The sequence below is a fragment of the Salvelinus fontinalis genome, unplaced genomic scaffold, assembly GCF_029448725.1.
Source record: "Salvelinus fontinalis isolate EN_2023a unplaced genomic scaffold, ASM2944872v1 scaffold_0023, whole genome shotgun sequence".
In the NCBI taxonomy this organism is placed as follows: Eukaryota; Metazoa; Chordata; class Actinopteri; order Salmoniformes; family Salmonidae; genus Salvelinus; species Salvelinus fontinalis.
This window is the reverse complement of record NW_026600232.1, coordinates 477,087-500,383: the sequence shown is the minus strand read 5'-3', so window position 1 is coordinate 500,383 and position 23,297 is coordinate 477,087. Positions and strand designations below refer to the sequence as shown.

The following is a 23,297-nucleotide window of genomic DNA, read 5'->3' as shown; positions in this document are numbered from 1 at the left end:
ACACACACACACACACACACACACACACACACACACACACACACACACACACACACACAGGGGATAAGGGAAGGGGATGACAGCAGCCTAATGAACACTGGCCAGAGGACCAACCGATGACATCACATGATTAAATAGAGGGAAGGAGGGAGGGTAGAGGGAGGGCGTGAGGGTAGAGAATGATGGAGGATAGAGAGTGAGGGAGGATAGAGAGAGGAGAGAAGAGCGAAATAGAGGTAGAAAGACAGATAGAGATAGAGGGCAGGGGGAGAGAGGGATGGAGATTGGGGAGGAACAGAGGGTGTGCCAAGACAGATTGAGAGAGCAGAGTGGAAAAGGGGGAGAAAAGAGAGAGAGAAGGAGTTAATTAAAAAAGAGAGGAGTAACAGATCGAGGGAAGGTGATTATTCAATCTAAATCTGTATGCGGCTTTCACGGATAAGTAAAATATTGACATTCTCCTTCTGAGAAGAGCAAACGTTTTTGAGTTGATAAATAGTACCGTGCTTTTTCCTGTCATTCTGCAAAAATTGCTTGGTTCAGTGTATGAAATGTCCTCAAGAAAAGTCGTTGTTTTTAACCTAATATACTATGATTTCTTTTTACCAGCTATTTTCATTCAGCCATAGAAAGTTGTCAATGACCAGACTTTTGCAAGCATAGAAAGAGGAACCGTGTGGTGCTTTCCTGTGGATTTGGGGGCACAAAGTGTCGCAACACCGGTGCCACGTTACAAAACCTCCCGCTCCGAAATACAGAAAACAGAAGATGTCAATATAGGAGAAGGAGAAGGGTGGAGCAGGAGCGGTAAATGGAGAGAAGAGTTCCTCTTTCCAGTGCTGTTTGTTGTGTCCATGTGAGCTTCCCAAATAGAACCCTATTCCCTATGCAGTGCACTTCTTTTGACCAGGGCCCATGACCTTTTAGGGCTCCTAGAGATGTGGTCAAAAGTAGTGAACTGCATAAGGGACAGTGGTCATTTGGGAAACTGGCCATGTGTCTTTTCTGTGACAGATGTGTGGAGGATGGAGGGAGGGAGGATGGCGTGATCAGCGAAGGAGAGAAGGAGGGAGGATGGAGGGGGATGGTCTACTTCTCCTTTAGTTTCTGCAAGCACAGCTCTGGAAGGTCACCATGACAACACACCCAACTGAGGAAGAAGGGGGAAGAAAGAGGGAGGGAGAGAGAGAGTGAGAGGGAGAGAGAGAGAGAGAGAGAGAGAGAGAGAGAGAGAGAGAGAGAGAGAGAGAGAGGACAAGGGTTTCTTAGTCACTCTAATTTCAAGGTCTTGCTGACTTGAAGTCAGTCAGATTATTGTTCAACAGGGACAATACCTTGAGCTCAAATAGACACGCATTGAGATGACTAAAGTCCAGTGGAGCATAACAACAGGAAGTCCGTGCAGTGTTCTAAGAGATTGAGATATTAGCTATTGTGTGTAGGACACTTCACTTTTGCTACCTAGCAAATGTTAGCTTTAAGGTCAAAGTTCACTGACTTTCCCCAAATTCCCAGGTTTTCCAGAAATCTCATTGGCAGTTTCGCAGATATCCAGGGATTTTTGGAAAGTTTGTGGAAGTTTGCAACCCTGGTTAGAGTTTTATCTTCACTTCGTGTGTCCCAAATGTCTAATTAGACATGTTCACTATTTAAACATTTAATATGAGGTAGTTTTAGAATAATACATTGTAAACACTTGAGTTTGGGACAACATAACTGAGTGAGTGGTTTCAGTACATACTACAGGGCAAGGGTCGTGGGTAGTTTCAGTACATACTACAGGATAAGGGTTGTGGGTAGTTTCAGTACATACTACAGGGTAAGGGTTGTGGGTAGTTTCAGTACATACTACAGGGTAAGGGTCGTGGTGAGTTTCAGTACATACTACAGGGTAAGGGTCGTGGGTAGTTTCAGTACATACTACAGGGTAAGGGTTGTGGGTAGTTTCAGTACATACTACAGGGTAAGGGTTGTGGGTAGTTTCAGTACATACTACAGGGTAAGGGTCGTGGGTAAATTCAGTACATACTACAGGATAAGGGTCGTGGGTAGTTTCAGTACATACTACAGGGTAAGGGTCGTGGGTAGTTACAGTACATACTACAGGGTAAGGGTCGTGGGTAGTTTCAGTACATACTACAGGATAAGGGTCGTGGGTAGTTTCAGTACATACTACAGGGTAGGGTTGTGGGTGGTTTCAGTACATACTACAGGGTAAGGGTCGTGGGTAGTTACAGTACATACTACAGGGTAAGGGTCGTGGGTAGTTTCAGTACATACTACAGGGTAAGGGTCGTGGGTAGTTTCAGTACATACTACAGGGTAAGGGTCGTGGGTAGTTACAGTACATACTACAGGTTAAGGGTCGTGGGTAGTTACAGTACATACTACAGGGTAAGGGTCGTGGGTAGTTTCAGTACATACTACAGGGTAAGGGTCGTGGGTAGTTTCACTACATACTACAGGGTAAGGGTCGTGGTTAGGTACAGTACATACTACAGGGTAAGGGTCGTGGGTAGTTTCAGTACATACTACAGGGTAAGGGTCGTGGGTAGTTTCAGTACATACTACAGGGTAAGGGTCGTGGGTAGTTTCAGTACATACTACAGGGTAAGGGGAGTTGGTCAAGTGAGTGATGAAGAGAGGGAAGATTGAATGATTCTCTTCGCATGAATGTTTGAATTACAGCTGTGTCCTTCCTGAAGGAGAGGTTAGACTGGGGACAAACATGGGCTGCTGGGTGCTTTCTGAGGGAGGGGTTAGACTGGGGACAAACATGGGCTGCTGGGTGCTTTCTGAGGGAGGGGTTAGACTGGGGACAAACACGGGCTGCTGTGTGCTTTCTGAGGGAGAGGTTAGACTGGGTACAAACATGGGCTGCTGTGTGTTTTCTGAGTGAGAGGTTAGACTGGGGACAAACACGGGCTGCTGTGTGCTTTCTGAGGGAGAGGTTAGACTGGGGACAAACATGGGCTGCTGTGTGTTTTCTGAGGGAGAGGTTAGACTGGGGACAAACACGGGCTGCTGTGTGTTTTCTGAGGGAGAGGTTAGACTGGGGACAACATGGGCTGCTGTGTGCTTTCTGAGCGAGAGGTTAGACTGGTGACAAACATGGACAAACATGGTCTTCATCCCAAATGGCACCCTGTTCCTTACGTTCTCTGGTCAAACGTAGTACACTATATGGGGAATAGGGTGGCATTTGGGATACAGACATCGAGTAGACACCACAGAGACAGGGGAGGCAGAGAGACATCACCACACGCCCCTCTAACAGACAACACCGTTGTGGCAGGATGGGTCTCTCCGACGGTGAGAAGGGTGGGTCCTAGTTAGTGTTTCCTCACAATGAATGAGAAACAGTCAGACAGGGAGATGCACAGACACACAGCCTGATAATATAGTATTGACTTACAATGACAGAGAGAGAGGAGGGGAGGGGGGAGTGAGAGGGAGAAAGAGAGGGGGGGGAGAGGGAGAGACAGAGAGAGAGAGAGAGAGAGAGAGAGAGAGAGAGAGAGAGAGAGAGAGAGAGAGAGAGAGAAGGGGAGGGGAGGGGGAGAGAGAGGGAGAAAGAGAGAGAGAGAGGGAGAGAGGGGAGGGGAGGGGAGAGAGAGAGGGAGAGAAAGAGAGGGGGGGGACGAAGAGGGAGAGACAGAGAGAAAGAGAGAGAGGAGGGGAGGGGGGGAGAGAGGGAGAAAGAGAGGGGGGACGAAGAGGTAGAGGTAGAGAGAGAGAGAGAGAGAGAGAGAGAGAGAGAGAGAGAGAGAGAGAGAGAGAGAGAGAGAGAGAGATAGAGAGAGAGAGAGAGAGAGAGAGAGAGAGAGAGAGAGAGAGAGAGAGAGAGAGAAGGGGAGGGGAGGGGAGAGAGAGAGGGAGAAAGAGAGGGGGGGACGAAGAGGGAGAGACAGAGAGAAAGAGAGAGAGGAGGGGAGGGGGGGAGAGAGGGAGAAAGAGAGGGGGGACGAAGAGGTAGAGGTAGAGAGAGAGAGAGAGAGAGAGAGAGAGAGAGAGAGAGAGAGAGAGAGAGAGAGAGAGAGAGAGAGAGAGAGAGAGAGAGAGAGAGAGAGAGAGAGAGAGAGGGGAGGGGGGAGAGAGGGAGAAAGAGAGGGGACATGAAGAGGGAGAGACATAGCCAGAGAGAGAGAGAGAGAGAGAGGAGGTGAGGGGGGAGTGAGAGGGAGAAAGAGAGGGGGGACAAAGAGTGAGAGACAGAGAGACAGAGAGAGAGAGGGAGAGACACAGAGACATAGCCAGAGAGAGAGAGAGAGAGAGAGAGAGAGAGAGAGAGAGAGAGAGAGAGAGAGAGAGAGAGAGAGAGAGACTGGGAGATAGATATATTTTGATTTGATTTATTAGCATCCCCATTAGCCGACGCCAATGGTGACAGCTAGTCTTACTGGGGTCTGACACATAACAAGAAATACATTACAGACAAAATACTTTACAATTTACATACATGTAGTAACATGAACATGTAGTGTGTGTGTGTACATCTATCAGTTCCACATACATGTCAGCACATACACACAACAAGTAGGTCACATGGGGGAGAGGCGATGTGCCGTGAGGTGTTGCTTTATTTGTGTTTTGAAACCAGGTTTGCTGTTCACTTGCGCTATATAAGATGGAAGGGAGCTCCATGCAGGGGCCAGCTGCAGCTTAACTAGGTCTTTCTTTGCAGCATTTGACCACATGACTGTACAAGTATCAAGATTGGATAAAACTAGAGCCTGCAGGACGTGCTTTGTGGAGTGTGGTGTCTAAAAAGCAGAGCATCTCTTTATTATGGACTGACCTCTCTCCATCTTTACAACCATTGAATCTATGCTTTGACCGTTACAGTTTACAATCTAAGGTAACACCAAGTAATTTGGTCTCCTCAATTTGTTTAACAGCCACACCAACAACGGCCACCCATTCCAAACCTGACTGCAACTCTTTGTGAAGGGTTTCAGGGACTTCATTAGCTGTGGTTGCTGATGCGTGTATGGTTGAATCATCAGCATATATCAGGGATCATTAACTAGATTCAGCCGGGGGACAATTTTTTATTGAGCGGCTGGTCGGGGAGCCGGAACATAATTAGAAATAAAAATAATTTGCTCAGAAAACTTGGTGGGCCAAATAAAACCACCCGTGGGCCAGATTCGTATATCTTTTTATCAGCGACGTATCACCCGTGACAACCAGTAACCTTTTCAACTTCTGGCCCAGGTCTAACCCGACCCTGAAATATTGGGCTTTTCTCATTTGGGCCAAAGTCCGTCCTCCGCGCTCTTTCCTCTCTCCTCTCTTCTCTTTCCTCTCTCCTCTCTCCTCTCTTCTCTTTCCTCTCTCCTCTCTCCTCTCTTCTCTTTCCTCTCTCCTCTCTCCTCTCTTCTCTTTCCTCTCTCCTCTCTCCTCTCTTCTCTTTCCTCTCTCCTCTCTCCACTGTCCTCTCTCTTCTCTATCCTCTCTTCTCTCTCCTCCCTCCTCTATCCAGTGGAGACTAGCGTGTAGCCTGTTTGACAGACAGATGGCGCCGTAGGGGAGGGCTGTCGTTTTATCAGCTCTCAACCAACCATGCTATTTTATTAGTTGTTTTCGGTTCGTAACTTGTTTTGTACATAATGTTGCTGCTACCGTCTCTTATGACCGAAAAGAGCTTCTGGACATCAGAATTGTGATTACTCACAAGAGTTCTTCTCCAATGAGTCGGGCGGGAGGGATGTACTACTACAGACACCCGACCAGGCCCAGATCCCCATGATTCGCTGGAGAAGGAAACAGAGATTTAGTGGAAAAAGATCTGGGTGCCTTGTGAGGATCAGGCGACAAGTGGCTAACCTGCTAGCTAATGTTCAATCTTTGGAAAATAAATGGGACGAGCTGAAGGAATATACATTCTACCAACAGGACATTAAAAACTGTAATATTTTATGTTTCACAGAGTCGTGGCTGAATGACGATAGTAAGAACATACAGCTGGTGGGTTATACACTCCATCGGCAGGACAGAACAGCATCCTCTGGTAAGACAGGCAGGGGCCTATGCTTTTATGTGAACAACAGCTGGTGCACGATATCTAAGGAAGTCTAGGTTTTGCTCGCCTGAGGTAGAGTATCTCATGATAAGCTGTAGACCACACTATCTACCTAGAGAGTTTTCATCTGTATTTTTCATAGCTGTCTACTTACCACCACAGACTGATGCTGTCACTAAAACCACACTCAATGAGCTGTATACCGGGAAAATGCTCATCCAGATGCGGCACTCCTAGTGGCCAAAGACTTTAATGCAGGGAAACTTAAATCAGTTTTACGTCATTTCTATCAGCATGTTAAATGTGCAACCAGAGGAAAAACAAATTGTAGACCACCTTTACTCCACACACAGAGACACATACAAAGCTCTCCCTTGCCCTCCATTTGGCAATTCTGAGCATAATTCTATCCTTCTGATTCCTGATAACAAGCAAAAATAAAAGCAGGAAGCACCAGTGACTCGGTTAATAAGAAAGTGGTCAGATGAAGCAGATGCTAAACTACAGGACTGTTTTGCTAGCACAGACTGGAATATGTTCCGGGATTCTTACAATGGCATTGAGGAGTACACCACATCAGTCACTGGCTTTATCAATAAGTGCATTGAGGACGTCGTTCCCTCAGTTACTGTACGTACATACCCCAACCAGAAGCCATGGATTACAGGCAACATTCGCACTGAGCTAAAGGGTAGAGCTGCCGATTTCAAGAAGCAGGACTCAAACCCGAAGCTTATAAGAAATCCCGCTATGCCCTCCGATGACCCATCAAACAGGCAAAGCTTCAATACAGGACTAAGATCGAATCGTACTACACCGGCTCCGACGCTCATCAGACGTGGCAGGGCTTGCAAACTGTTACAGACGACAAAGGGAAGCACAGCCGAGAGCTGCCCAGTGACACAAGCCTCCCAGACGAGCTAAATAATTTCTATGCTCGCTTCGAGGCAAGTAACACTGAAACATGCATGAGAGCATCAGCTGTTCCAATGACTGTGTGATCACGCTCTCCTCAGCCAAAGTGAGTAAGACTTTCAAACAGGTCAACATTCACAAGGCTTCAGGGCCAGACGGATTACGAGGATGTGTACTCCGAGCATGCGCTGACCAACTCGCAAGTGTCTTCACTGACATTTTCAACCTCTCCCTGTCTGAGTCTGTAATTCCAACATGTTTCAAGCAGACCACCATAGTCCCTGTGCCCAAGAACACTAAGGTAACCTGCCTACATGACTACCGACCCGTAGCACTCACGTCTGTAGCCATGAAATGCTTTGAAAGGCTGGTCATGGCTCACATCAACACCATTATCCCAGAAACCCTAGACCCACATACCGCACCAACAGATCCACAGATGATACAATCTCTATTGCACTCCACACAGCCCTTTCCCACCTGGACAAAAGGAACACCAATGTGTTAATGCTATTCATTGACTACAGCTCAGCGTTCAACACCATAGTGCCGTCAAAGCTCATCACTAAGCTAAGGACCCTGGGACTAAACGGACAGACAGACAGACAGACAGACAGACAGACAGACAGACAGACAGAAAGGAAGGAAGAAGGCAGACAGGTAAAACAGGCAGACAAACAGGCAGACATGTAAAACAGACAGACAAACAGGCAGACAGGTAAAACAGACAGACAGGCAGACATGTAAAACAGACAGACAGACAGACAGACAGACAGGCAGACAGACAGGTAAAACAGACAGGCAGGCAGGCAGGTAGACAGACAGACAGGTTGACTGATAGGTAGATAGGTAGGCAGACAGGTAGACAGGCAGACAGAGAGACAGATAGAAAGACAGCCAGACATACAGACAGACAGACAGACAGACAGACAGACAGACAGGTACACAGACATTTAGACAGGCAGACATTTAGACAGGTATACAGAGAGACAGACAGGCAGACAGACATGCAGACAGGTAGACAGACAGACAGACATGCAGACTGGTAGACAGACAGCCAGCCAGGCAGACAGGCAGACAGACAGAAACACAGGTAGACAGACAGACAGACAGACAGAAAGACAGACAGACAGACAGACAGACAGACAGACAGACAGACAGACAAGTAGACAGTCAGTCAAATAGGCAGGTCAACAGACTGACAGGTAGTCAGACAGACAGGTAGACAGTCAGGCAGACAGACAGGCAGACAGGTAGACAGGCAGACAGATAGACAGACAGACAGACATGCAGACAGGTAGACAAATAGGCATACAGTTAGACAGAGAGACAGGCAGACAGACAGGTAGACAGACAGAAGGGTAGACAGACATACATACAGACAGGCCGATAGGTAGATAGACAGACAGGCAGACACCCAGACACGCAGACAGACAGACAGAAATACAGGCAGACAGGCATACAGGTAGATAGACAGACTGGCAGAAATGGCGATAGACAGACAGATAGACAGACAGACAGGTGTACAGACAGGCAGACAGACATTCAAACAGGCAGACAGATATACAGATATACTAGACTGTAGTTGTGTGCAGGGACAGAGACAGACATTTACTGTAGTAGGTGGTTGAGGGTTGGGTGTGTGTGTAGGGGAAGAGAGACAGACAGATGTTTACTGTAGTAGGTGGTTGAGGGTTGGATGTGTGTGTAGGGGAAGAGAGACAGACAGATGTTTACTGTAGTAGGTGGTTGAGGGTTGGATGTGTGTGTAGGGGACGAGAGACAGACAGACTAAGAGAGATTGATTGTGGGTGAGACTGAAGATGACAGACGGAGAGAGAGAGATAAAGAGGGATAGAGAAAGACGGGTGACAGAGAGAGAACCAGAGCAAGAGAGAGCAGACAGCACGAGAGATGGAGAGAGTGAGAGTGAGTGTGAGAGAGAGAGAGAGAGAGAGAGAGAGAGAGAGAGAGAGAGAGAGAGAGAGAGAGAGAGAGGGAATGAAATATCCTCATGGTGACCTCATGGCGTGTCATCTTCAGAGAATGAAACATCTGGTCTCCCCAAGAGTCAGACACAGGTCACTATAGGGTGACATCACACTCACGCACGCACGTACAAACACACGCAGCTCCCCTTTAAGAACTTGTCCTCTCAGTAGTGTGTTAAACGTGGGAGTACTGACTGTAGTGTTTAGATATGACAGCACAGTGAGAGGTTGACCATGATTGAGACTGCCAGCTAATAGCGCATTCATTTACAACACACACACACACACACACACACACACACACACACACACACACACACACACACACACACACACACACACACACACACACACACACACACACACACACACACACACACACACACACACAAACACACACACGATCCCACGCACATACACACAAAGACAATGTCGTTCATTCATAAGACTGTAACAGCATGTGAAACAAGGGACTCTCGCCAAGGTGACAATGGTGAGTGAGACACACACAAACACACGCACACGCACACACACAGGCGTGGGTTTAGGGTGTAAGCTTTGGTCACAGTGACCTGGCTGAACAGTGAACTCTGGCTCACCTCATTGGTCGATCTCACCGCAGCCTCTCACACCTATTGCCTATTGGCTGAGACCTAGTACTGACCAGGGCTGAGCTCATTACTCTAGCCCACACTGGAGATGACAGGACACTCACACACACACACACACACACACACACACACACACACACACACACACACACACACACACACACACACACACACACACACACACACACACACACACACACACACACACACACACACACACACACACACATAGGCAGACACACACACACACACACACAAACACAGGCGGACACGCACACACACCAGTTAGGTCGCTCAAGATCCACGTTGAGATTGGGGTCCCCAGGACATCAGAGGATGCCTTCAACACCCGCTACTTGGGGTAACGGTGGGCACTATTACGTCAGTAGGCTTGGGTTTTACCATTTACAATGAGTGACTAAACTTCATGTTTTAACTCTATCCCAAACCTTAACCTTTACCTTAGCCATTCTGAGTTATTGCATAAACGTAACCTATGGATAAAAAAAAAAAAATCCCTATCCTAAAACTTAACCCTGAACTTAATTTACTGCAGTGGCAAAATCAGGGTCACACAGAGTGTTTCTTGGTGGTCTTAAGCAAATCTACTGAGGAACAGAAGTGTCCACCTCACACACATGGTTATGGACTTACAGACACCTGTATGAAGGTAAGACCCAGATGCAACAACGTCGAATTAACAATGACTTAATAATCCAACAGGGGCAATAGACAGGTCAACGGAGAACACAGGTGTAAATACACAGGGGATAATAGCGAAGATGGGTGACACCTGGAGGGGGTGGAGACAATCACAAAGACAGGTGAAACAGATCAGGGTGTGACACCTGTACCACGTCAGATATAGACTAGAAATGGATTCAATTTTGAGTTTGCGTCCCAATATTACACTTTACATAAATGACAGAAGACCTAAATAAAACAAAACCGTAGAAACACCAGACTTTCAGCGGGCTTTTTGAAATAATGTTTATTAATTATGAAATTATGAACATTATTAATAACATTCCACCCACGAGGAATCTAGAGGGCGATTTTGTCATTTGACTGCAGGAAAGGAATTAATGTCTAAACTTAACCTTCTAAATGTGGATGTTTATGGACAAACGTTGGATTCTGCAGTGAGACTGTGAGAGCTTGTTGCAGACACACACACACACACACACACACACACACACACACACACACACACACACACACACACACACACACACACACACACACACACACACACACACACACACACACACACACACACACACACACACACACACACACACACACACACACGGCATGCATGCGTATGAACACACACATGCACACGGACGCGCAGACAAACACACATGGACGCCGCACAAAAAGACACACACACAGACACACTCAGACCTTGTAGCAGGGGTGTGAAATAAATGTTCTCAAACAACCAGGCAGGCCAGGAGGCGGAAAAACACCCCTATTTAAACAGACACACAGGTGTGTGTACTGTATTCTGTCTGTCTGTCTGTCTGTCTGTCTGTCTGTCTGTCTGTCTGTCTGTCTGTCTGTCTGTCTGTCTGTCTGTCTGTGTGTGTGTGTGTGTGTGTGTGTGTGTGTGTGTGTGTGTGTGTGTGTGTGTGTGTGTGGTCTCGGGGGCCAGTTCTAAGGGCTGAATCGGCACTCTTACAGTACAGAGAGGCACCTTTTGACCCTTCCCCACCCTCCCCCATCCTGAAGAGACAGTTACCAAATGGGATGACACTTCTAGTAAATCTCCTCAGTCTGCTCACCACCCACTTCTCTGACCCACAGCTAAGCACTCTGTCTCTGTCTGTCTGTCTGTCTGTCTGTCTGTCTGTCTGTCTGTCTGTCTGTCTGTCTGTCTGTCTGTCTGTCTGTCTGTCTGTCTGTCTCCCTCTATCAATCTCTCTCTCTCTCTCTCTCTCTCTCTCTCTCTCTCTCTCTCTCTCTCTCTCTCTCTCTCTGTACTACATTTTTCCTCTGTCGTTGTAAAGTCAATGTAGTTCACATTCGTTCTCAGCTTCTTTCTCCGATGTAGTGACACTCTCTTTCTCTCTCTTCTTCTCACTCTGCTGAGTTCTGACCAGCCACTCTCACTTCTTTCTCCCTCCTGTGTCCTTCCCTCTTTCTCTGTCTTTTCTCCTCCTGTCATCTGTCCATTCCTGTCATCTGTCCTCTGTCTGCATGCTCAGAACATGCTGTCATAGTCAAAGATTAGGATAGGACCATAACACGACCACAACACACACACACACACACACACGCATGCACACACGCATGTGCACACACACACCCTGTCACGTCCTGACCATAGTTCTTATGTGTTTTGCTTGTTGGTCAGGACGTGAGCTGGGTGGGAATTCTATGTTGTGTGTCTAGTTTGTTTGTTTCTATGTTCAGCCTAATATGGTTCTCAATCAGAGGCAGCTGTCTATCGTTGTCCCTGATTGAAAATCATATATAGGTGGCTTGTTTTGTGTTGGGGGTTTGTGGGTGATTGTTTCCTGTCTCTGTGTTTGTGTTCTGCACCAGATAGGTCTGTCTCGGTTTTCACATTTGTTATTTTGTATTTTGTATAGTGTTCACGTATTCGTCTCTTTGTTTATTAAATATGTTGAACACTAGCCGCGCTGCATGTTGGTCCTCTCCTTCACCAATGGAAGAAAACCGTTACACACGCACATATATACTGCTCAAAAAAATAAAGTAAACACTAAAATAACACATCCTAGATCTGAATGAATGAAATATTCTTATTAAATACTTTTTTCTTTACATAGTTGAATGTGCTGACAACAAAACCACACAAAAATAATTTTCTAATCAACCCATGGAGGTCTGGATTTGGAGTCACACTCTAAATTATAGTGGAGAACCACACTACAGGCTGATCCAACTTTGATGTAATGTCCTTAAAACAAGTCAAAATGAGGCTCAGTAGTGTGTGTGGCCTCCACGTGCCTGTATGACCTCCCTACAACGCCTGGGCATGCTCATGATGAGGTGGCGGATGGTCTCCTGAGGGATCTCCTCCCAGACCTGGACTAAAGCATCCGCCAACTCCTGGACAGTCTGTGGTGCAACGTGGCGTAGTGGATGGAGCGAGACATGATGTCCCAGATGTGCTCAATTGGATTCAGGTCTGGGGAACGGGTGGGCCAGTCCATAGCATCAATGCCTTCTTCTTGCAGGAACTGCTGACACACTCCAGCCACATGAGGTCTAGCATTGTCTTGCATTAGGAGGAACCCAGGGCCAACCGCACCAGCATATGGTCTCACAAGGGGTCTGAGGATCTCATCTCGGTACCTAATGGCAGTCAGGCTACCTCTGGCGAGCACATAGAGGGCTGTGCGCCCCCCCAAAGAAATGCCACCCCACACCATGACTGACCCACCGCCAAACCGGTCATGCTGGCGGATGTTGCAGGCAGCAGAAGGTTCTCCACGGCGTCTCCAGACTCTGTCACGTCTGTCACGTGCTCAGTGTGAACCTGTTTTCATCTGTGAAGAGCACAGGGCGCCAGTGGCGAATTTGCCAATCTTGGTGTTCTCTGGCAAATGCCAAATGTCCTGCACGGTGTTGGGCTGTAAGCACAACCCCCACCTGTGGACGTCGGGCCCTCATACCACCCTCATGGAGTCTGTTTCTGACCATTTGAGCAGACACATGCACATTTGTGGCCTGCTGGAGGTCATTTTGCAGGGCTCTGGCAGTGCTCCTCCTGATCCTCCTTGCACAAAGGCGGAGGTAGCGGTCCTGCTGCTGGGTTGTTGCCCTCCTACGGCCTCCTCCACGTCTCCTGATGTACTGGCCTGTCTCCTGGTAGCGCCTCCATGCTCTGGACACTACGCTGACAGACACAGCAAACCTTCTTGCCACAGCTCGCATTGATGTGCCATCCTGGATGAGCTGCACTACCTGAGCCACTTGTGTGGGTTGTAGACTCCGTCTCATGCTACCACTAGAGTGAAAGCACCGCCAGCATTCAAAAGTGACCAAAACATCAGCCAGGAAGCATAGGAACTGAGAAGTGGTCTGTGGTCACCACCTGCAGAACCACTCCTTTATTGGGGGTGTCTTGCTATTTGCCTATAATTTCCACCTGTTGTCTATTCCATTTGCACAACAGCATGTGAAATGTATTGTCAATCAGTGTTGCTTCCTACGTGGACAGTTTGATTTCACAGAAGTGTGATTGACATGGAGTTACATTGTGTTGTTTAAGTGTTCCCTTTATTTTTTTGAGCAGTGTATATACACACACACACACTGCATGTGTTACCTCCTTTCATTAGGTATGAGTGTATGTGCTTGAGTGTGTGTCTGTCAAAGTCAAATAAGGAAAGACGATACACACGTTCATTATATTAATATAATTCTGGCCTTTATGTTTATATTAAAAATAGCATTCATTAACAATAACAATGTACAACAACAATAATTATCATCAGCAACAATAATTACACTTAGGAACCAGAGAATGACACATCCTCCATTTGAAATAAGTTAAGAAATAAAAAACACCATGTTAATTTCACGTACAGTAGATACAGTGTTGGAGAACATTTCTCTCTCAGAGCCGTTCCAAAAAGTTTGACATTGTTTTTCAAAGCATCCCAAATTCTATTTCTCCCCCAGTGATGGCTGTCTCCACTCCCTTAGCTCATCACTTCTCAAATCCTGGTTCTAGAGTGCTAGGGCAAAAACAAAAGTGTCCACTGTTTTGGGTCCCCAGGACCAGGATTGAGAAATACTGGCTTAGCTGGTTTTATTTCTAGCCTGATACCCGGGGTCGTCCGGGGGGGACAAACTCAGTTCCTGGAGGGCCGAGTGGCTGCGGGTTTTCACTTCTCCCTTGTACTTGATTGATTCATTAAGGTCACTGATTAGTAAGGAAATTCCCTTTAGCTGGTTGTCTAGTTCTTAATTGGACACAAATGAAAGGGAAAATAAGAAAAACCAGAAGACCTACAGCCCTCCACGGAACGGATGCTGACAGCCCTGCTCTCGTCTCAGGATGGGGAAGAGAGAGACATAACCACTATGGCACAATGAATGACCTACAGCCCTCAAATTCAAATCCGGACCCTCAAAGCCAGTTCAACCTGCTTTTTTTCATTGCTCCCCACTAATCAGGGACTGACTTATACCTGGGGTGGGTGCAATTCATTATCAGGGACAACAGAAAAGCAGCAGGCTCCGGACCTCGTAGGGTAAGAGTTGAATTCTCCTGACATACAGTACAATCTCCAGTTCCTTATTGTAACCTGGGTGTTTGACTGTTGAGTCAGTCAACAACGCTACATTGTTGCTTCCGTGTTTGGCAAGACAAAGATAACAGACTTCCCTACAGCTGAAACACACAACTCCCCATGCTACGTTGAGGAACTACTGAGCAACAATTCCCTTGAAATATATCCGCCACACATTCCAGGCTACGTTGAAAAAGTTGAAACATACATCTATCTAACGTCAGGTATAGAGCCAGTGTTGAGTGTCTGTCATCTGAGTAGTCTATGGCCTCCTGGTATGGTGACTATGGTGACGTTTGGCATATGTTCCTTTCTCTGCTCTCCCAGTGCAAAAATACTGTCCTTCAATCTAGGTTTTACAGTTCTATATCTGCTTCTCTCTATCAAAAAGAGAACAACTAGACCTGTTCAACATCTATGCTCTTTTTGCTCTCCTTCTATGTTTTCACTCTGTTTTCCAGTTCTATACCTGTTTTTCCTCTGTAATAGATATAGGACAACTAGAACAGTTCTATTTAAATGCTCTCTATGCGCTCCCTCTACTTTTCCCTCTATGTTTTCTAGTTCTATCTGCGCTCCAGTGTGTAACTACTCCAGTGTTTGGATTGGTTGGATCCAGGTGAAGACAGAACATTGAAAGATACTGTAGTAGTAATGACATGTCTCTGTGTCCTGAGCTTCTCGCACCAGATCTAAGATCAGCTTCCCCTTCACCAAATCTAACATTAACAATTAGCAAGGAAAATGCTAAACTGACCAGAGATCAGTGTCTAAGGGCGCATTCCCCCTACACCGAGCTTCTCCTTTCAGTTCTTCACTATCCATATGTTCTATCCCCCTTTACTCATGTTATTCCCAGTTACACCAGTCATATTCCCAGGACAGTTATCCCAGTTACACCAGTCATATTCCCAGGACAGTTATCCCCAGTTACACCAGTCATATTCCCAGGACAGTTATCCCAGTTACACCAGTCATATTCCCAGTTACACCAGTCATATTCCCAGGACAGTTATTCCCAGTTACACCAGTCATATTCCCAGGACAGTTATCCCAGTTACACCAGTCATATTCCCAGGACAGTTATCCCCAGTTACACCAGTCATATTCCCAGGACAGTTATCCCAGTTACACCAGTCATATTCACAGGACAGTTATCCCAGTTACACCAGTCATATTCCCAGGACAGTTATCCCAGTTACACCAGTCATATTCCCAGGACAGTTATCCCCAGTTACACCAGTCATATTCCCAGGACAGTTATCCCCAGTTACCCCAGTCATATTCCCAGGACAGTTATCCCCAGTTACACCAGTCATATTCCCAGGACAGTTATCCCCAGTTACACCAGTCATATTCCCAGGACAGTTATCCCCAGTTACACCAGTCATATTCCCAGTTACACCAGTCATATTCCCAGGACAGTTATCCCAGTTACACCAGTCATATTCCCAGGACAGTTATCCCCAGTTACACCAGTCATATTCCCAGGACAGTTATACCCAGTTACACCAGTCATATACCCAGGACAGTTATCCCCAGTTACACCAGTCATATTCCCAGGACAGTTATCCCCAGTTACACCAGTCATATTCCCAGGACAGTTATCCCAGTTACACCAGTCATATTCCCAGGACAGTTATCCCCAGTTACACCAGTCATATTCCCAGTTACACCAGTCATATTCCCAGGAGAGTTATCCCCAGTTACACCAGTCATATTCCCAGGACAGTTATCCCCAGTTACACCAGTCATATTCCCAGGACAGTTATCCCCAGTTACACCAGTCATATTCCCAGGACAGTTATCCCAGTTACACCAGTCATATTCCCAGGACAGTTATCCCCAGTTACACCAGTCATATTCCCAGGACAGTTATCCCCAGTTACACCAGTCATATTCCCAGGACAGTTATCCCCAGTTACACCAGTCATATTCCCAGGACAGTTATCCCCAGTTACACCAGTCATATTCCCAGGACAGTTATCCCCAGTTACACCAGTCATATTCCCAGGACAGTTATCCCAGTTACACCAGTCATATTCCCAGGACAGTTATTCCCAGTTACACCAGTCATATTCCCAGGACAGTTATTCCCAGTTACACCAGTCATATTCCCAGGACAGTTATCCCAGTTACACCAGTCATATTCCCAGGACAGTTATTCCCAGTTACACCAGTCATATTCCCAGGACAGTTATCCCAGTTACACCAGTCATATTCCCAGGACAGTTATCCCAGTTACACCAGTCATATTCCCAGGACAGTTATCCCCAGTTACACCAGTCATATTCCCAGGACAGTTATCCCAGTTACACCAGTCATATTCCCAGGACAGTTATCCCCAGTTACCCCAGTCATATTCCCAGGACAGTTATTCCCAGTTACACCAGTCATATTCCCAGGACAGTTATCCCAGTTATACCAGTCATATTCCCAGGACAGTTATCCCAGATACACCAGTCATATTCCCAGGACAGTTATCCCAGTTACACCAGTCATATTCCCAGGACAGTTATCCCAGTTACACCAGTCATATTCCCAGTTACACCAGCCATATTCCCAGTTACACCAGTCATATTCCCAGGACAGTTATTCCCAGTTACACCAGTCATATTCCCAGGACAGTTATCCCCAGTTACACCAGTCATATTCCCAGGACAGTTATCCCAGTTACACCAGTCATATTCCCAGGACAGTTATTCCCAGTTACACCAGTCATATTCCCAGGACAGTTATCCCAGATACACCAGTAGGATAACATTGTTTATCTGAGAACAGTTTCCATAGTCAACCCAGTCCATTCCAGTGAAAATATCCACATCCAAGCTTTGCGTTGTCTCTTACAAATAGATGGCCTCAAGCACCATTTTGGGCCAATAAGATGTCAGTTATATTCTCAGCAACCAATCATAGTCAAGCTGTAGAGAGGGGTGTGTTCCATGGCATCTAAATCAACCAATCAATGGCTGTTGCAGCAAGCGATCTAATAATATCCGCCGAACACCCTCCTTAACTGTCCAATCGGTAGCCAGTGTTCAAAGTAGGCGGGGCTAGAAGTATACAAGCCAATGGCTGATGGGAGATGTAGTTTGCTTAGCTCCTTTTTCAAAGGTTACATCCCTCTACTTCCAGTGTTAAACATCCAGAACAACCTCCTTTCTAAGGAGAGTCTCTGTCTGAGATTGTCTATTGTCTTGATATCGCGGTTTAAATAAAGCTAGCAGATTTTTTATAGAAAGATGCTACATAGCGGTCACCAGTCCATTCTGGGGTGCAAAGATTGACACAGCCTGCAGTAATGTCTGTTAGCATAGCCAGCAGTAGAGTCCAGAAGTGCTGCCCAGTCTCCAGTCTCCATCCTGAGGTTCCATAGCCAGCAGTAGAGTCCAGAAGTGCTGCCCAGTCTCCAGTGTCCATCCTGAGGTTCCATAGCCAGCAGTATCCCTCAGTATTCATGAAGGCACACAATGTTTTATGAAACAGGAAATTAGGGTTTATTCCATGTTGTGTGTGTGTCCCTGTTTCAGTCCGTTTTCTTCCGTTTGGTGCCTAATGAGCACGACCCTGGGTGGGCAGACACAGTCGACCCAGTGGCCTGTAGAAGAGAGGTAGAGGAGTTAGATAGTCTCTCATTCTCAAGCTTTTCATTCTCTCCCCCCTCCATACTATGTCTGACATTTTAATATCTACACCCTCGATGTATCTTTCTTTCTCTCCCTCTTTCTCTCCCGCTGTCTCCCTCTGTCTTTCTTACCTTTCCATCTGCTGGTCTGCCCCCCCCCCCTCCCTCCTCCCTTACCATCTCTCTCTACATGATCATGGTTCGGAGGGCAGCCTTGCTGATGCGGCTCCGGTGTTTCCTCCTCCTGCGTCCGCGGGGAAGGGCCGGTCTGAACGGGCCCTGGGGGGGCTTGGGGGGAGGGGACGGGGTGCTGGGGGACCACCCTGGGGCCCTGCTGGAGGACAACGTGGGGGGCACTGGACGAGAGAGAGAGAGAGGGGAGAGAGAGGTGGAAGAGGGAGAGAGATAGAGAAAGAGAGATGGAAGAGGGAGAGATAGAGAGAGAGAGAGAGAGAGAGAGAGAGAGAGAGAGAGAGAGAGAGAGAGATGCATTGTGTTAGATAACATAAAATAGTCAAGGACAGTGTAATGTAATCACCTCTGAGGCATCTGTAACAATGTCTGTAACTCCCATCACGTTTGTGACCGCTAGGAACCTGTTTTAACAGGAAGCGGAAGTTCAGGTCCCATGTTGCAGGGGGAGGGAAAGAATGACAGGACACATATGCTCATATAATCATACATGTGGTCTACGACAGTCAGGACCACAAAAGAAAACAGGTCTACTTCCTCTAACAGCCTCTTCCCCTAACGTCAACTCTCACAGGCATACATAGTTACTGACCCACAACATACACACACACACACACACACACATATGTGCTAACACATGCATTCGTGCACACAGGCACACACACACACACGTGCACATACATACACATGCACATACACACACACACACACACACACACACACACACACACACACACACACACACACACACACACACACACACACACACACACACACACACACACACACACACACACACACACACACACACACACACACGCACACGCACATACACACACACACACACACACAAAAACAAATTCCCAAATTCCCAGTACCTGGTCTTTGTGTGGTGGTGGTTTGTGTTCGAGACTGACGATGGTGAGGATGACGATGGTCTTGATGAGGAAGATGAGGATAATGAGGATGATGCTGTTGTTTCTGGCCCAGTTCTCTCTGTAAGAGTTCTAGAAGTTTCTTCCTGCTCTCCTCCTCTGTGACAGAGTCACCCTGATTGGTCAACTCTGAGCCTCGGTGTTTGTGATTGGTCGACTCTGAGTGTCTTTGTTCCTGATTGGACAGCTCTGTCTGGCTGTGTCGCTCTTTACCGTCCTCCTTTCTGTGATTGGTCACTTCTGTCGCTGCCTGTCTCTGACTGGTGACCTCTGTATCCTTTAGTGCGTCTCTATTGGCCACCTCTGTGCTTGAGCCATTATCATCGGTTGGTTCTGTGTTGCTGTGGACCAGTTCTGGTTTGTGATTGGCCGGTTGTTTTGTGTCAGGTGGTCCGCTGCTGTCGGATTGGGGAGCGTTGTGTTTGTATTGAGTCCTGAGCTCTGGCTCTTGGCTGTATGGTTGGTACTGTTGTTGTTGATGTTGCTGATGTTGTTGCTGTTGTTGTTGTTGTTGATATTGTTGCTGTTGTTGTAGATATTGTTGTTGTTGGTAGTACTGTTGCAGTTGTTGCTGTCTTCCTATCTCCTGTGTCCTCTCTGTGTTGTCAATGTGTTGCCTCTCTCCTGTGTTGGGCTGTGTGTCAGTGTGTGTGCGGTGGGGTGTTTGTGACCCTCTCTCCTCCCCTCTCCCCCCCTCGTACCCACTGCCATGCCCTATAGGGAGCTCAGAAGAGGGACCCGTCTGTGTGTGTGTGCCTGTGTGTGTCCCTACCTGCATCCCTGCCCCTGCCATTGGGTGTGTCTGTGTGTGTGTCCCTGCGAGTGTGTGTCTCCCAGGCCCGGTCCCCTCCAGAGTGTGTGTCCGTGGCTGTGTGTGTGACAGGGTGTACTTGTTCTGCCACTGTCTCTCCAGCTGCCCCCTGTCATCCACATGGAACCTTTGATTGGCCTTCATGTCGTCATGGCGATGGAGGTCTTCCTTAGAGAGGGAGGGGGGTTTGGGGGTGAGTCTGGGGGGAGGAGGGGGGAGGGAGGTAGACCTGGCTGCAGCTGTGGCCGAGGGGTGTGTCTGGCAGCGGCAGGAGGCGTGGTCTTCCACTGAGATCACGGCCTTGTCGTAGTGGGGTCTCTTATCGATGTACTGGATCCTTGTTACCTGCAGGGGTGAAAGGTTGCTTGTAAATCTGATGAGGTGATATGCACATATCCATGAATGTTTATATATAGGCCTACATATCTCAGTGTAGCTTAGATTAGGTGTGTATAATTTGAATAGGTATATCCATGTATACAGGTGTATATGTACATGTAGATAGTGTATATTGGTGTATATGTACCTGTAGATAGTGTATATAGGTGTAAATGTAGGTGTAGATAGTGTATATAGGTGTATATGTACTTGTAGATAGTGTGTATAGGTGTATATGTACCTGTAGATAGTGTATATAGGTGTATATGTAGGTGTAGATAGTGTATATAGGTGTATATGTAGGTGTAGATAGTGTATATAGGTGTATATGTACCTGTATATAGTGTATATAGGTGTATATGTACCTGTAGATAGTGTTTATAGGTGTATATGTACCTGTAGATAGTGTATATAGGTGTATATGTACCTGTAGATAGTGTATATAGGTGTAAATGTAGGTGTAGATAGTGTATATAGGTGTATATGTACCTGTAGATAGTGTATATAGGTGTAAATGTAGGTGTAGATAGTGTATATAGGTGTATATGTACCTGTATATAGTGTATATAGGTGTATATGTACCTGTAGATAGTGTTTATAGGTGTATATGTACCTGTAGATAGTGTATATAGGTGTATATGTACCTGTAGATAGTGTATATAGGTGTAAATGTAGGTGTAGATAGTGTATATAGGTGTATATGTACCTGTAGATAGTGTATATAGGTGTAAATGTAGGTGTAGATAGTGTATATAGGTGTATATGTACCTGTATATAGTGTATATAGGTGTAAATGTAGGTGTAGATAGTGTATATAGGTGTATATGTACCTGTAGATAGTGTATATAGGTGTAAATGTAGGTGTAGATAGTGTATACAGGTGTATATGTACCTGTAGATAGTGTATATGAACCTGTAGACAGTGTATATAGTTTTATATGTACCTGAAGATAGTGTATATGAACCTGTAGACAGTGTATATAGGTGTATGTGTACCTGTAGATAGTGTATATGAACCTGTAGATAGTGTATATAGTTTTATATGTACCTGAAGATAGTGTATATGAACCTGTAGATAGTGTATATAGGTGTATGTGTACCTGTAGATAGCGTATACTGTGTAAGTGTGGGGACACACTGCAGTAGCCGGTAATGTGTGTATACTTTTAGACAAAAAGGGTTCCACAGAGGTTCTTCAGCTGTCCCCATAGGAGAACCCTTTTTGGTTCCAGTAGTTCTTCAAAGGGTTCTCCTGTGGTTGTAGATAGCATCGGGGTATATATATATACCTGTAGATATCGTGTCTGAGTAACCATGTGGTTGTAGATAGCATCAGGGTATATATATACCTGTAGATATCGTGTCTGAGTAACCATGTGGTTGTAGATAGCATCGGGGTATATATATACCTGTAGATATCGTGTCTGAGTAACCATGGGGACGCACTGTAGCATTCTGGTGTTACAGCAGCCAGAGCAGCGCTGCACCTCCACACACGGCGGCCACAACAGGAAGTTGGCGTTGCGTCGGTCAAGCATGGCTCTGGTGACCTCCATGACCTCTGTCCTGACCTTACACACCGCCTGCTGGGCTGGCTGGGCATCTACTGGGGGAGGAGGGGAGGGAGGGAGAGAGAGAGGGGGAGGATGTTAGACTACATCATGACCTCTGTCCTGACCTGTACACTTTTAGAAAAAAAATGTTCAAAACGGGTCCCCATAGGAGAACACTTTTTTGGTTCCAGGTACTGTAGAACCCTTTTGGGTTCCATGTAGAACCGTCTGTAGAAAGGGTTCTACCTGGAACCCAAAAGGTTTCTACCAAGAATAAAAAGGTTTCTACCTGCAACCAAAAAGGGTTCTTCAAAGGGAACTCCTATGGGGACAGCCGAAGAACCATTTAAGGTTCTAGATGGCACCTTGTTTTCTAAGAGTGTACAACACCTGCTGGGTCTTCGCTGGAGAGAGATTATAGTTATCATTCCTAAATGAATGTGTTCCTTGAATTGAATTCAAATCGAGGGAGACAGATAGAGATGGAGGTGGGAAGAAATAGAGAGAGAGAGAAACACACAGAGAGAGAGAGCAAGAGAGAGAGAGAGAAAGAGAGACAGAGAGGGACAGAAGGACAGGTACAATAGACAGACTAACCTAGGTTTCTCCTGTATCTTCCATGGGTGTCATTTGAATGAATCTCATTGGCCGATGGTTCATCTGGCTCCACCTCTAAAAGCAGGAAAAGAAGGAGAGAAAGAGAGGGAGGGAAGAAGAGAACACAGGAATGTTAAGTCATTCAGTCAACCACCTGTATTCAACCATCTTTTCTCTGTTCTATTGTGTAAAGTGTGTATTGTGAAAGAAACTTCTGTCAATGATGCATTGTATGCATGTCTTTCTATAATGTCCTCTTGGCTTGTTGATTACTGTCATTTTGACTGTAAGAGTCTGAGTGTGTTAGTCTGGGTCGGAGAGATAATCATTGTTCACCACACAAAGGAAATGTTTTTTTTCTAAAACAATCACAGTCTATTTATTGCTGCAA

The 23,297-nt window shown here is 46.4% G+C and overlaps 1 protein-coding gene across 3 annotated transcripts in view; it reads right to left on the bottom strand.

The window, feature by feature from the left end:
* Positions 1-13,925: 13,925 nt before the first annotated feature.
* Positions 13,926-23,297, bottom strand: part of LOC129842206 (putative uncharacterized protein DDB_G0291608) — a 17,515-nt gene continuing 8,143 nt past the window's right edge. Inside the window, exons 3-7 of one of the 3 annotated variants that reach the window (XM_055910652.1) lie at positions 22,907-22,981; positions 22,166-22,362; positions 19,511-20,723; positions 18,618-18,796; positions 13,926-18,413 (exon numbers count right to left, since the gene is read on the bottom strand). In XM_055910652.1, the coding sequence (XP_055766627.1) occupies positions 18,627-18,796; positions 19,511-20,723; positions 22,166-22,362; positions 22,907-22,981 (1,655 nt within the window). In that variant the 3' untranslated portion in view covers positions 13,926-18,413; positions 18,618-18,626. The other 2 variants (XM_055910653.1, XM_055910655.1) reach the window with 2 other exon arrangements.